General features: G+C 40.2%; 1 protein-coding gene across 4 annotated transcripts in view; it reads right to left on the bottom strand.

Moving 5' to 3' along the window:
- Window positions 1–13,791, bottom strand: part of Atg7 (Autophagy-related 7) — an 87,891-nt gene that overhangs the window by 11,831 nt on the left and 62,269 nt on the right. For all 4 annotated transcript variants that reach the window (XM_071686524.1, XM_071686527.1, XM_071686526.1 and 1 more), the window contains exons 10-13: window positions 11,513–11,671; window positions 7,351–7,539; window positions 6,926–7,111; window positions 2,160–2,275 (exon numbers count right to left, since the gene is read on the bottom strand). In XM_071686524.1, coding sequence (XP_071542625.1) covers window positions 2,160–2,275; window positions 6,926–7,111; window positions 7,351–7,539; window positions 11,513–11,671 — 650 coding nt within the window. The remainder of the gene's footprint in view (window positions 1–2,159; window positions 2,276–6,925; window positions 7,112–7,350; window positions 7,540–11,512; window positions 11,672–13,791) is intronic.

Consider the following 13,791-nt stretch of genomic DNA (forward strand, 5'->3'; position numbering starts at 1 on the left):
TGATGTCTCCATGGTTGTTTAATTTGTTTATGGATGGGGTTGTTAGGGAGGTGAATGCAAGAGTTTTGGAAAGAGGGGCAAGTATGCAGTCTGTTGGGGATGAGAGAGCTTGGGAAGTGAGTCAGTTGTTGTTCGCTGATGATACAGCACTGGTGGCTGATTCATGTGAGAAACTGCAGAAGCTGGTGACTGAGTTTGGTAAAGTGTGTGAAAGAAGAAAGTTAAGTGTAAATGTGAATAAGAGAAAGGTTATTAGGTACAGTAGGGTTGAGGGTCAAGTCAATTGGGAGGTAAGTTTGAATGGAGAAAAACTGGAGGAAGTAAAGTGTTTTAGATATCTCGGAGTGGATCTGGCAGTGGATGGAACCATGGAAGCGGAAGTGAAACATAGGGTGAGGTAGGGGGCGAAAGTCCTGGGAGCCTTGAAGAATGTTTGGAAGTCGAGAACATTATCTCGTAAAGCAAAAATGGGTATGTTTGAAGGAATAGTGGTTCCAACAATGTTATATGGTTGCGAGGCGTGGGCTATGGATAGAGTTGTGCGCAGGAGGGTGGATGTGCTGGAAATGAGATGTTTGAGGACATTACGTGGTGTGAGGTGGTTTGATCGAGTAAGTAATGTAAGGGTAAGAGAGGTGTGTGGAAATAAAAAGAGCGTGGTTGAGAGAGCAGAAGAGGGTGTTTTGAAATGGTTTGGGCACATGGAAAGAATGAGTGAGGAAAGATTGACCAAGAGGATATATGTGTTGGAGGTGGAGGGAGCGAGGAGAAGTGGGAGACCAAATTGGAGGTGGAAAGATGGAGTGAAAAAGATTTTTAGTCATTGGGGCCTGAACATGCAGGAGGGTGAAAGGCGGGCAAGGAATAGAGTGAATTGGATCGATGTGGTGTACCGGGGTTGACGTGATGTCAATGGATTGAATCAGGGCATGTGAAGCGTCTGGAGTAAACAATGGAAAGTTCTGTGGGGGCCTGGATGTGGGAAAGGGAGCTGCGGTTTCGCGCATTATTACATGACAGGTAGAGACTGAGTGTGAACGAATGGGGCCTTTGTTGTCTTTTCCTAGCGCTACCTCGCACACGAGGGGGGAGGGGGATGTTATTCCATGTGTGGTGAGGTGGTGATGGGAATAAATAAAGGCAGACAGTATGAATTATGTACATGTGTATATATGTATATGTCTGTGTGTGTATATATATATATGTGTACATTGAGATGTATAGGTATGTATATTTGCGTGTGTGGACGTGTATGTATATACATGTGTATGGGGGTGGGTTGGGACATTTCTTTCGTCTGTTTCCTTGCGCTACCTCGCAAGCGCGGGAGACAGCGACAAAGCAAAATAATAATAATGATAATGATGTGAGGCAATCAATGAAATGTACTTACATGCTAGTGCTGAAAAACAGAATCAGAAGAGAGATGCTGGTCCTAAAGAGGCATGAATACCCAGTTAGATACAGATGTGTTATGGGCAAACTGACATCTATCCATTACCTAATATGTAAAAATTATGAACCTACTTTTAGCTTAGTTAGAATGCACTCTTCCAGTGGTTACTTTCTCAGATCATCATGAATGAGCCATGCTTTGATGAGTCCCAAGTTCAGACGTCTGGTAGTAGTCAATCTAAACTTGAAATCTAATGTCTAGGATACATAAAGCCATTTGTATGTCATGTTTTAGACTGGAAGAGGCCAAGAAATCTGCAGACACCAGAGATCACACAAAAAATTTGGGTAATTGGCCAGTGAGTGACTTCACCCCTGCCTGCAACTGCCATCCAAATACATTTGAGCAAATCATCAAGAATGCCCTGAACTGCATGTTAATTTTCACTTCTGGATAAGAAGAAATTTTCTTTATCAGTATCACCAGGTATTGAGAGGATGTCGATGAGACAACTGAAAAGTGTGGTTTAACACACAACTTACATCAGGTTCTTCATGATCTTATCCATTTTCTTGGCAGCTAAGTCTCAGCATATGTTACCCTTGCATGTTACATCTTAGGCTCTGACATCCTTTTAATACCATGATCACATTTTTCAGTTTAAAATCATTATTTTTTTCAGTATACATAACCTTCAAATATCACAATTAACTACAATCAATTGTACACATAATATACTCAAGCATAATGCACTATGACATACTTATCTGGGTGTTGGAGGACTGAAATCAACAACTCTGTGACGTGAGCAGCAGCCAAGTAGGAAACACCTGGGCGAGTAACTGTACATTGCTGATCCAGAGTTCGGTCATGGGTTGACTAAAGAAAGAAATACCCATGAAGAATTGGTGGTGTTACGTTGATTCTCTAAGATTCAGTAAGGTAATCATTTGTCTGTCATAAATATCAAACCACATTCAAATTAGGATTCTATTAGTATTCTATAACCAGCTCAAACTACAATTCTGTTATATGTTAGAGTTGGAGCTACCAGTAACAGAACAATGGGATGGTCATATATGCATGATTATGTTGAGTTTGATAATGCTTGATAAATGACTTTGTGTGGCTGTGCTGTAATTATGATCAAGACCCAAGAGTGGGAAAATAGAGGATATAGGAATACTATCATTTTTGTGAGGAGACACTAATTTCGCCAACAAGATAGATGCTTGGATAATACCATCCAAGAAATTATGTTCACTCAAAGCCAGTGGACTCTAACACAAAAAGCCCAAAAACCAAAGAAAATATCTATCCTTCCTCAAAAAGTGTCTTCCAAATATAATCATATCCTTATTATGCACTAATTTCTTTAAGAAATGTAGGGATAGAACAACCACATGATGCAACATGAAACTAAGCAGGAAACCTGTTAAAACAGACATGATGAATGAATGGAACATAACAATGACTGAAGGCATGATTACTGTAAACACCATAGAGAAATTCAAAAAGTTGTAGGAGAGAGAATGTTCAAGAGTTGGGGCCCCAAGTGTGAAAAACTCCCTCCCTGTACAGGAAAATTAGGTAATTATTTATGTATGACTTTCCCCTTAATTCAAATACAATCTCTCATGCAAAATTACACGTGAAAAGACAAACGACAGTGCACAACAAGGAACTACATAAGAATTGAATAAAGATGACATCATTTTTACAGGAATACAATGGTGAGTGAAAGAGACAAAGTAAATGTAGAATATTGAATGAGAAAAGCAATGAAATGCTAAACTATATGCTGGAAAAGAGAAGGTTAAGAGAAAGGGCCATATGAGCATAAACTCTCTCGCTGTAAGAACAAACACTGTACCACCCAAATGAAGTTGACTGTTTGAATATGTTAATTAAGTACATACAATCTACAACTTCTTTGAGCCAGATATCCAAACACTAGATGCTCATCACAAAATAAATCCACATCAATATCACTTCATTACTACATCATCAGCCATATCACCACTTGACTAGACCCCATCTGCTTGTGGTTATGCCCCAGGTGAAAAGTCACCTTCAGAACTTCTTTCACTCCAAAGGAGTTCACCTTTTCCCTGCTGCTGATTGTAGCATTGTCTTGAAAGAACCCTTAGAGAAGGGGTACTTAAAGATATATAATCATCATGAAAAATATCACTGATATGAATTGCGAGGCATGGGCTATGGATAGAGTTGTGCGCAGGAGGATGGATGTGCTGGAAATGAGATGTTTGAGGACAATGTGTGGTGTGAGGTGGTTTGATCGAGTAAGTAACGTAAGGGTAAGAGAGATGTGTGGAAATAAAAAGAGCGTGGTTGAGAGAGCAGAAGAAGGTGTTTTGAAATGGTTTGGGCACATGGAGAGAATGAGTGAGGAAAGATTGACCAAGAGGATATATGTGTCGGAGGTGGAGGGAACAAGGAGAAGAGGGAGACCAAATTGGAGGTGGAAAGATGGAGTGAAAAAGATTTTGTGTGATCGGGGCCTGAACATGCAGGAGGGTGAAAGGAGGGCAAGGAATAGAGTGAATTGGAGCGATATGTGGTATACCGGGGTTGACGTGCTGTCAGTGGATTGAATCGGGGCATGTGAAGCGTCTGGGGTAAACCATGGAAAGCTGTGTAGGTATGTATATTTTGCATGTGTGGACGTATGTATATACATGTGTATGGGGGTGGGTTGGGCCATTTCTTTCGTCTGTTTCCTTGCGCTACCTCGCAAACGCGGGAGACAGCGACAAAGCAAAAAAAAAAAAAAAAAAAAAAATGAATTAATCATACTATTATCAACAGACTTTACCTTCTGCCTCACTCACATGTAGACAGCTAGCATTCTTTCCACAAATATACAATGTCTCTTTGTCACATATGACACTTGACAACACTCAACTTACACAACTCATTCTTCATAACTCTAGATTTTCATGTGGCGAGTGCTATGCACATCAATATGCACCCACCCTGCATTTTGTCTAAATGGTAGGAGCAACAGATAGTTTTAGTAAAGGTACACCACCAATTTTCTGGCACTCTTGGTTCCAAAGCCTTGCCAAATTGACCATTTTGCCGGACCAACCATGGTCATATAATGCTAATTCATCAACACACCTCTAACCCAGTAATTATAAATCTCCCATGTGTCTAAGGTATACCATGGACTGCTAGAAATTTAAATCAAACAAATATTAAATGTAAATCAAGTAAATAAATGAAATACATTATCCACCTGCTCAGGACTGAGGTGCTTGTCAGCTACAAGCTTCACAAATTCATCCACATACTCAGCAGCTCCTTCATGGTTTACAGACTGCTTTTCTCCACACTTTACTAATAAAAATTTCATGACGCTTCTTGAATCTCTGAATCCATTCTTCACTAGAGTCACGCTCAAGTTCTTTATGGAAAAACTTAGCCTGGTCCATCATGCTACCTGACAAGTCCACTCCATCACTCCTACACTGTCGAAACCATTCCATCATCACTCAATTGTGCTCAGTACTCTTACCATCTTTCATAGTTTTTCTAATCATCATTTGCTTCTTGGAATTGCTGTCTGCTTAGAATTTCAATATTTTCTCCCTTTGCTTCTTTATATCATAAACAGTCGATGAACCAATACTGCAGATGTCACACAGCTTATGCACCAAAACACCACGGTCCATTTTTTTTAACAGTTCTACTTTATCTTGGACCAAATTGGAGGTGGAGAGATGGAGTGAAAAAGATTTTGTGTGATCGGGGCCTGAACATGCAGGAGGGTGAAAGGAGGGCAAGGAATAGAGTGAATTGGAGCGATGTGGTATACCGGGGTTGACGTGCTGTCAGTGGATTGAATCAAGGCATGTGAAGCGTCTGGGGTAAACCATGGAAAGCTGTGTAGGTATGTATATTTGCGTGTGTGGACGTATGTATATACATGTGTATGGGGGTGGGTTGGGCCATTTCTTTCGTCTGTTTCCTTGCGCTACCTCGCAAACGCGGGAGACAGTGGCAAAAAAAAAAAAAAAAAAAAAAACTTTATCTTGGATCAACATGGATTAGTGTTTATGTTTGACACAATGACTGACACTCTCATATGTCTTAGAACCCATAGCTAGGGTTAAATTTAAGCAAATTAAGCTAAGAATCTCACAGAATTGCATTATCACTACCAACAAGTGCATAGTAAAGAATGTAAATAAGCAAGCCCTACACACAATGCCATCTGTGGGTGCCCAACAAACTAGTCTGGTGGTAGCAGTAATTTCAACTTCCCTCATGTAATTTTGCCCAGACTAAAGCAGGTGCCACACCATCAATTGCCAGAAAATTGGTGGTGTACTTGTAGTAGGTAGGAACATTAGATACAAATATCAGGTAGAAGTAACAGGTAGGAACATCAGGCAGGAGCATTTGGGAAAAAAATTAGATAGAAGTAGTAGGTAGGAACATTAGGTAGAAGCATTATACAGAAGTAAAATGTTGGAACATTAGGTAAAGGTAGTCAGTAAGAACATTAGGAGGGAGCATTTGGAAACATTGCACTCCAGTTACTCTCTGCCAATGGCCTGTTAAGGGTGGGCACTAAAGGCGGAGAGCAGCAATATAGTTCACCAGCTATGGAGACTTCTATCTTGGCCATCCTTCTAAGAGTTCCCAGAGGAACAGGTGTCAGAAAAATAGATAGACATAGATTATCAACACCTTAACAAAACAGACTTCAGAAAGAGCCCTGTACATTGTAAGCCATCTCAACAAACAGAATGTTTTTTACAAACATAATGGATATCACCTTTTTGAACAATTCTCAGATTAAAAGACTATAGGGTCCCATCTTTATTCAACAACATGGAAGCCCTCTATCAATCTAAGCCTAGCTGTGATATGAACAGGAATTTCGGGTGGTTACTTGGTGCTTGGACTGAATTTAGTTTGAAATTGGAGAATATAACAATGTCTGTTTCCCTATTCTTTATAGCACTGACTGGTTGGTCTGTGGAAGACAAATGTTGGGAGATAATGGATAATTTGTTAGAACAGCCTGCTCTCAGTGTCTGAGTTCAGCTACAGGAACAGAGGCCTGCCTATGCGTCCTTCAAGCAATAAACTCTTAAAAAAAATCACCCACCAGTCTATCATCCAAAGTTAAGTTAATGCATATTAGAGTTTATTGCTTGATGGATGCATTATAGGCAGGCCTTTGTCCCTGTAGCTGAACTCAAACACTAAAAGCAGGCTTTCCTAACAAATTATCCATCATACTCAACATTAAAGCCCAAATGTAATGGTTAGTGTAAGATATGAATATGTTCTTGAAAATATATCATGCTCCACATTATGATCTGTGATGTTACTTTATACTTCTTTTAAAAACAATGAAACACATTAAGACTCTGGATAACAGTTTACTTTGGATAATGCAAACAACTTATTTGCAACATGCAGAAAAAACTACAAAGTGATCATCTATAAACTATTGTTAAAAGATATCGAAACATTCTAGCAAAAACTTACATCTCCTGGTGCAACAACATCATTACAGAAGTAACATCCAAGAAGGTTGCCTGGGATACATCCATGAGCAAAACAGGGGTAAGCCTTGGAAGGATTAACACTACATGCTCCTTCCTTGGTCTGGCTGCGGTATCCATGACGAATTACCATGTAAGTGTCAAAACCTAGGGCTGCTGTAAGCACTAACTGGTGACAGAATAGCAAAGTTGGTTAGAAATCTTAGTAATATAAGGATAATATGGAAATTTGAACAAAGAATCTGAAACTATTTAAGAGCATTTTAGTTACCACTCTTTAGAATAACTTAAAATCTGCTGTAAATGATATCAGTGCCTCTTTCATGAAGGTAATACATGATAATCAAATTATATAACATATACAAATATATGACGTTGGCAGAAACAGACTAAAAGAAAATGGTTTACTTTCTGTCTGGCAGCACCAAGTAGTGTAGGAAGCCATCTACTCTCACGTGAATCCGTAAGAAGAAAGATAACATCATGCTCATCCATAAGTTGCTCAAGGGTTGTCACATCCTCCTTTATTTGTTTAACAAGGCTCGGACCAACAGTGTGGCCAGGCATAGGAATATTCAGTACAACACCTTTACAATTCTGAAATCAAAAGATAGCAAATAGAGGTTTGAAGTGAAAAAAGAATTCTGATAGATATTTTCTTTTTAGCACATGTGGAAGATGAAAAAAAAGTGCTTTATATCATTTTGGAAGAGGATTGTTGAGCAATAAATACCACTGGAACCTTCAGAACAAACTTTGAACCTGAAGGTGCTATTTACTCTACATTCAAAATACACTCTTTCCCTGGGATGCCCTTGGTCAACAGCACAAGGTCAGCTGGAAAAGCTTTTCCTCTAAAAATAAGGTACTCACTAGCTAACTAATATCCAGCTTTTGAATTAGCAATCAAAACAAAAGGGACATAAAAAATCACCTTACCCAACAGTCCTCTCACATTCATCCAGCCACAGGGGTGAAAATGCCAAATTCAGAGACTGAGATTAAGAGAAATCCAATGCTGCTTCCTAGCCTTTAGTGCTTCTCCCTTAACTGGCCACTGGCAGAGGGCAAGTGAGTGTGTATGCTGACATTTTTCCAAGAGGTAGAGGTGTATCCACAGTGCCCATCACATATGCAGCTTGTTTCACAATGCTGTTACTCTCTGCTGCCTCATAAACTGAACTGTTGTCATTCTTAGGTTAATCTGGTGCTGTTTTTAACTATGTCAATTCTGTTCTGAAGGTTATGTATTTTTAATCTGGTGCTGTTTTTAACTATGTCAATTCTGTTCTCAAGGTTATGTATGGTTATGTATTTTTGTAAAGAACATACTCAGAACTCACTCCTTGTGGGTTATCTATTTTGTTCATCTTTCACACTTTGCTCTCGCATACTTTTGCCTGGTACCTCTTAGGGACATTCCACAGAATTCATGTAGGTTTAAGGACTCTATCTTAAATCATGAAGTCTTTGCAAGGCATGGGCTATAGATAGGGTTGTGCAGAGGAGGGTGGATGTGTTGGAAATGGGGCATTTGAAGACAGTATGTGGCGTGAGGTGCTTTGATCGAGTAGGTGGTGAGAGGATGGGAGGGGTGTGTGGTGGTAAGGGGAGTGTGGTTGAGAGAGCAGAAGAGGGTGTGTTGAGTTGGTTTGGTCACGTGGAGGGGGTGGGTAGAGAGGGATTGACAGAGGTGATATGTGTGTCAGAGGTGGAGGGAACAAGGAGAGGCAGACCAAACTGGAGGTGGAGGGATGGAGTGAAAAAGATTTTGAGTGATCGGGGCCTGAACATGCAGGAGGGTGAGGGGCATGCGGGGAGTAGGGGCATGTGAAGCATCTAGGGTAAACCATAGAAAGTTTTGTGGGGCCTGGATGTGGAAAGGGAGATGTGGTTTCGATGCATTACACATGACAGCTAGAGACTGAGTGTGAATGAAGGTGGCCTTTTTTGTCTTTTCCTAGAGCTACCTTGCATGCATGTGTGTGTGTGTGTGTGTGTGTGTGTGTGTGTGTGTGTGTGTGTGTGTGTGTGTGTGTGGCGGGGTGGCAGCGGAAATGGATGAAGGCAGCATGTATGAATATGTACATGTGTATATAGGTGTATGTATATGAATGTATACGTCGGGGTGGCGGCAGAAATGGATGAAGGCAGCATGTATGAATATGTACATGTCTGTTTCCTTGTGCTACCTCACTAACACAGGAGACAGAAACAAAGTATAATAAATATATAAATAAAATAAAATATAAATATTATTATCATTCATTATGCTTAATTGCCATCTCCGCATAAGCGAGGCAGCGCAAGGAAACAGATGAAAGAATAGCCCAACCCACCCACATACACATGCATATACATAAATGCCTACACACACACACACACACACATATACTGTACATACCTATACATTTCAAATTATATATACATACACAGACATATAAAAATATACACATGTCCATAATCATACTTGCTGCCTTCATCCATTCCCGTCGCCACCCTGCCACACATGAAATAGCATCCTCCGCCCCACGAGGTAGCACTAAGAAATGACAAAAAAGGCCACATTCATTCACACTCAGTCTCTAGCTGTCATGTGTAATGCACCGCAACCACAGCTCACCATCCACATCCAGGCCCCACAAAACCTTCCATGGTTCACCCCAGATGCCCCACATGCCCTGGTTCAATCCACTGACAATGGAAATAATAATAATAATAATATTTATATTCATTTATTTTGCTTTGTCGCTGTCTCCTGCGTTTGCGAGGTAGCGCAAGGAAACAGATGAAAGAAATGGCCCAACCCACCCCCATACACAATGTATACACACACACACGTCCACACACGCAAATATACATACCTATACATCTCATATGTGTACATACACAGACACATACATATATACCCATGCACACAATTCACACTGTCTGCCCCCATTCACTCCCATCGCCACCTCGCCACACATGGAATACCTTCCCCCTCCCCCCTCATGTGTGCGAGGTAGCACTAGGAAAAGACAACAAGGGCCCCATTCGTTCACACTCAGTCTCTAGCTGCCACGCAATAATGCCCAAAACCACAGCTCCCTTTCCACATCCAGGCCCCACACAACTTTCCATGGTTTACCCCAGACGCTTCACATGCCCCGATTCAATCCACTGACAGTACGTCATCCCCGGTATACCACATCGATCCAATTCACTCTATTCCTTGCCCTTCTTTCACCCTCCTGCATGTTCAGGCCCTGATCACACACAAAATCTTTTTCACTCCATCTTTCCACCTCCAATTTGGTCTCCCACTTCTCCTCGTTCCCTCCACCTCCGACACATATATCCTCTTGGTCAATCTTTCCTCACTCATTCTCTCCATGTGCCCAAACCATTTCAAAACACCCTCTTCTGCTCTCTCAACCACGCTCTTTTTATTTCCACACATCTCTCTTACCCTTACATTACTTACTCGATCAAACCACCTCACACGACACATTGTCCTCAAACATCTCATTTCCAGCACATCCACCCTCCTGCGCACAACTCTATCCATAGCCCACGCCTCGCAACCATACAACATTGTTGGAACCACTATTCCTTCAAACATACCCATTTTTGCTTTACGAGATAATGTTCTCGACTTCCAAACATTTTTCAAGGCTCCCAGGATTTTCGCCCCCTCCCCCATCCTATGATTCACTTCTGCTTCCATGGTTCCATCTGCTGCCAGATCCACTCCCAGATATCTAAAACACTTTACTTCCTCCAGTTTTTCTCCATTCAAACTTACCTCCCAATTGACTTGACCCTCAACCCTACTGTACCTAATAACCTTGCTCTTATTCACATTTACTCTTAACTTTCTTCTTTCACACACTTTACCAAACTCAGTCACCAGCTTCTGCAGTTTCTCACATGAATCAGCCACCAGCACTGTATCATCAGCAAACAACATATATGTGTGTGTGTGTGTCAGAGGTGGCGGGAACAAGAAGTGGGAGACCAAATTGGAGGTGGAAGGATGGAGTGAAAAAGATTTTGAGCTATTGGGCCCTTGAATGTATAACTGACTCACTTCCCAGGCCCTCTTATCCCCATCAGACTGCATATTTGCCCCTCTCTCCAAAACTCTTGCATTTACCTCCCTAACAGTAAAGGAGGGAAAGCAAAATGTATAAATCAATCAACACGGGACCTAAAAATAGAGTACCTTCAGAATGTTTCAGCTTGAACCATTCATACCATATAATGTCTAGTTAACCTAATTTAGGACTTGTGAAAGACTTTTCACCTAGTAAAAGATTACTGTGATTCAGATTCAGCGAAAGGCTTTCAGAAAACATAGAAAACCTGCCAAATCAACAAAGATAAAATAATATGAACACTAGTTATTACAATATCCATTTGTAGTGGATGATACTTTTCTGGAAATTTTAGACATATGAACTTTCCAGCCAGTTAAATGCTAGACATCATTACTGTTACTGTAGTACCTCCTTGGTTGATTACAGTCTAGAACTACCACTTTCCTTATCAATCCATTCACAGATTGAAAACCATGTATACCACTAACCATTCTGGGGAAGATCTCAACAAGCGCTTCTGCTGCAGCTGTTGCTTTGTGTTTCCCACCATTCAGACAGTCATTAAAGGTAAAAAGGCTCTGCCTCACAGGGTTGCTATAAGATACCTTTCCACCATCCACCAGTGTTAAGCTTCGAACACCCCAGCCCTGAAAGATCATGTCAGAGGTGAAAATAAAATTACAATACATTAAGTTCTTTGACAGTGTGACTTTAAATTCTGCATCATAAATGATAGCCTGTGAGTGGATGTGTGCAAATGAGGATAATGTTCATTTGCTCCTGGCAACATGTTAATCATCCATTAGAAATTCCTCATTTTCCATGCAAACATAGAACCACAAAACAAAGATATATATAAATACACTCAATATCAGCTATTGTGTGTAAAATCCTAATTGTATCTACCTTTTTACATCTCAGATGCCTGTTTCCTCTGGAAATTCCATGCTGCTTCTTAGCCTTCAGTGCCTCACCCTTGACAGGTAACTGGCACAGAGCAACTCTAGTGCTGTGTTTACAGGGAGCTCCTACCTAAATGTTGCCACTGACTACTTCTGCCTAATGTGTCTACTAAATGTTCCTTGTTTGTGCAATGAATCTACCTTAAAAACTCCAATTCAAAGGCAAGAATCCAGGTTGTGGAACTGAGTTATTTGAGAGGAACATCCTATATGACCAGATGAAATGAAGAAAGTAATGAGAGGTTGTATCAGAGATTTGGTATGGCAGGGAATACAAAGTGAATGAGTTGTGGAGTGGTAGAGTGAGTGAAAGATAATACTCTGAGGTGGCTTGGACATGTGGAAATTGCAAGATGGGATGATAGTATAATTACAGGGGTTGATGTGAGAGGAAGACCACCGATAAAATGGTGAAATAGAATGGAAGATTACTGGAAGGAGAGAAATGGGAGAAGAATGTGTGGAATGGTATATAAGAAAGAGGCTTGTAAGGACAAGGATAAATGAAGACTCGTTGGCCATGGCCACCCCCTCGATGGCAGTTCCTGGAGGGAATGGACATCAGAGGCATAAATAGAACTTATACTAAAGAGACTTCCTATTCACTGAAATGGAAGAATTGTAAATGTTTGCTTAGAGAGAGAAGCACTGATTCACCATGATCTACAGGATTCTTTCAACTTTTTTTACTTCAATGTTAAGGCTACCGAAGTAATATCCAGGAAGCACTTTTGGCAGTTTCTATAGGAGTTCAATGCAGAGCCTGAATGGGAAACTCAATGGCCCACTGAGATAATATTCTATCTCAATATTGAAATCTAAAAATTATGAACAGCTCTGATAGTTCATGTAAGTCCTTATAAATGTCACTAATGTACACATTTTTCAAATACACTTTGTCTACCATCTCAGGTGATGGAAGCATAGTTCTCTTTTCCAACAGTTCAGTGTATATGCTACACAGGATCTAAAAACTGTTGATGATATAATGACTGACTTTTGAATAAGGTGAACATACTAAGTGAAGTTATAGGACTATACTGAGCTTTGTCATTTTATAATACATACTCATCTTCCTAATATGGGGCCTCTTTGACAGTCCACAGGACACTGCTGATGGTAAGAAAGTCTTATGCATATGCCTTTAGGACAATGCCCGGCTGGTCAGAAAGCCTTTTCAGTTGCCTATAAGTATTTTGTCTTTCACTAAATATTCATAAAAGGAAGATCTGCTTTGGCTCTCATGCACATGTACTAATGCTTCTCAAAATAGCTAAACCTGACATGGTAAGGCACTTTGAATCTAGAACAATGGAAATGGGTTGAGGCTGTGTATGGGTGATCTGAGAGGCTGTATGCACCTTACTAATATCATATAATAGAAAATGAAATTGGTGATACAAATATAACAAAAACCAATGAGATGAGAGATGTAAATTATCCAGGGTTCAGTGTATTTCTGAAGACGCATCAAAGTCTACACTTACTTACTAAGAAATCTAAATATCAACCAAATCATTTTATGTTGAGGCCATTTGCTAATTCTCGTTTTATCAATATCAGTCAGTAATGACAAAGGACCCATATTTCATATAATGAAGCATTCAGAAGGAAACTGTGTGCTTTTCATAGAATTATAATATACAGCCAGTACTTATAAGAAGTGGTTTTCATTCAGCACTTAAATCTTTTCATGCAGAATCCTAACAAATACACTTAACTGTTTTTCACATTATCACTTATGTGAACCACTGCTCTCAGACTTTAGTTAAAATAAAAGTGTGAAAAGTAGCACTTAATCTTGA

This window comes from Panulirus ornatus, chromosome 42 (genome assembly GCF_036320965.1).
Source record: "Panulirus ornatus isolate Po-2019 chromosome 42, ASM3632096v1, whole genome shotgun sequence".
Lineage (NCBI taxonomy): Eukaryota > Metazoa > Arthropoda > Malacostraca > Decapoda > Palinuridae > Panulirus > Panulirus ornatus.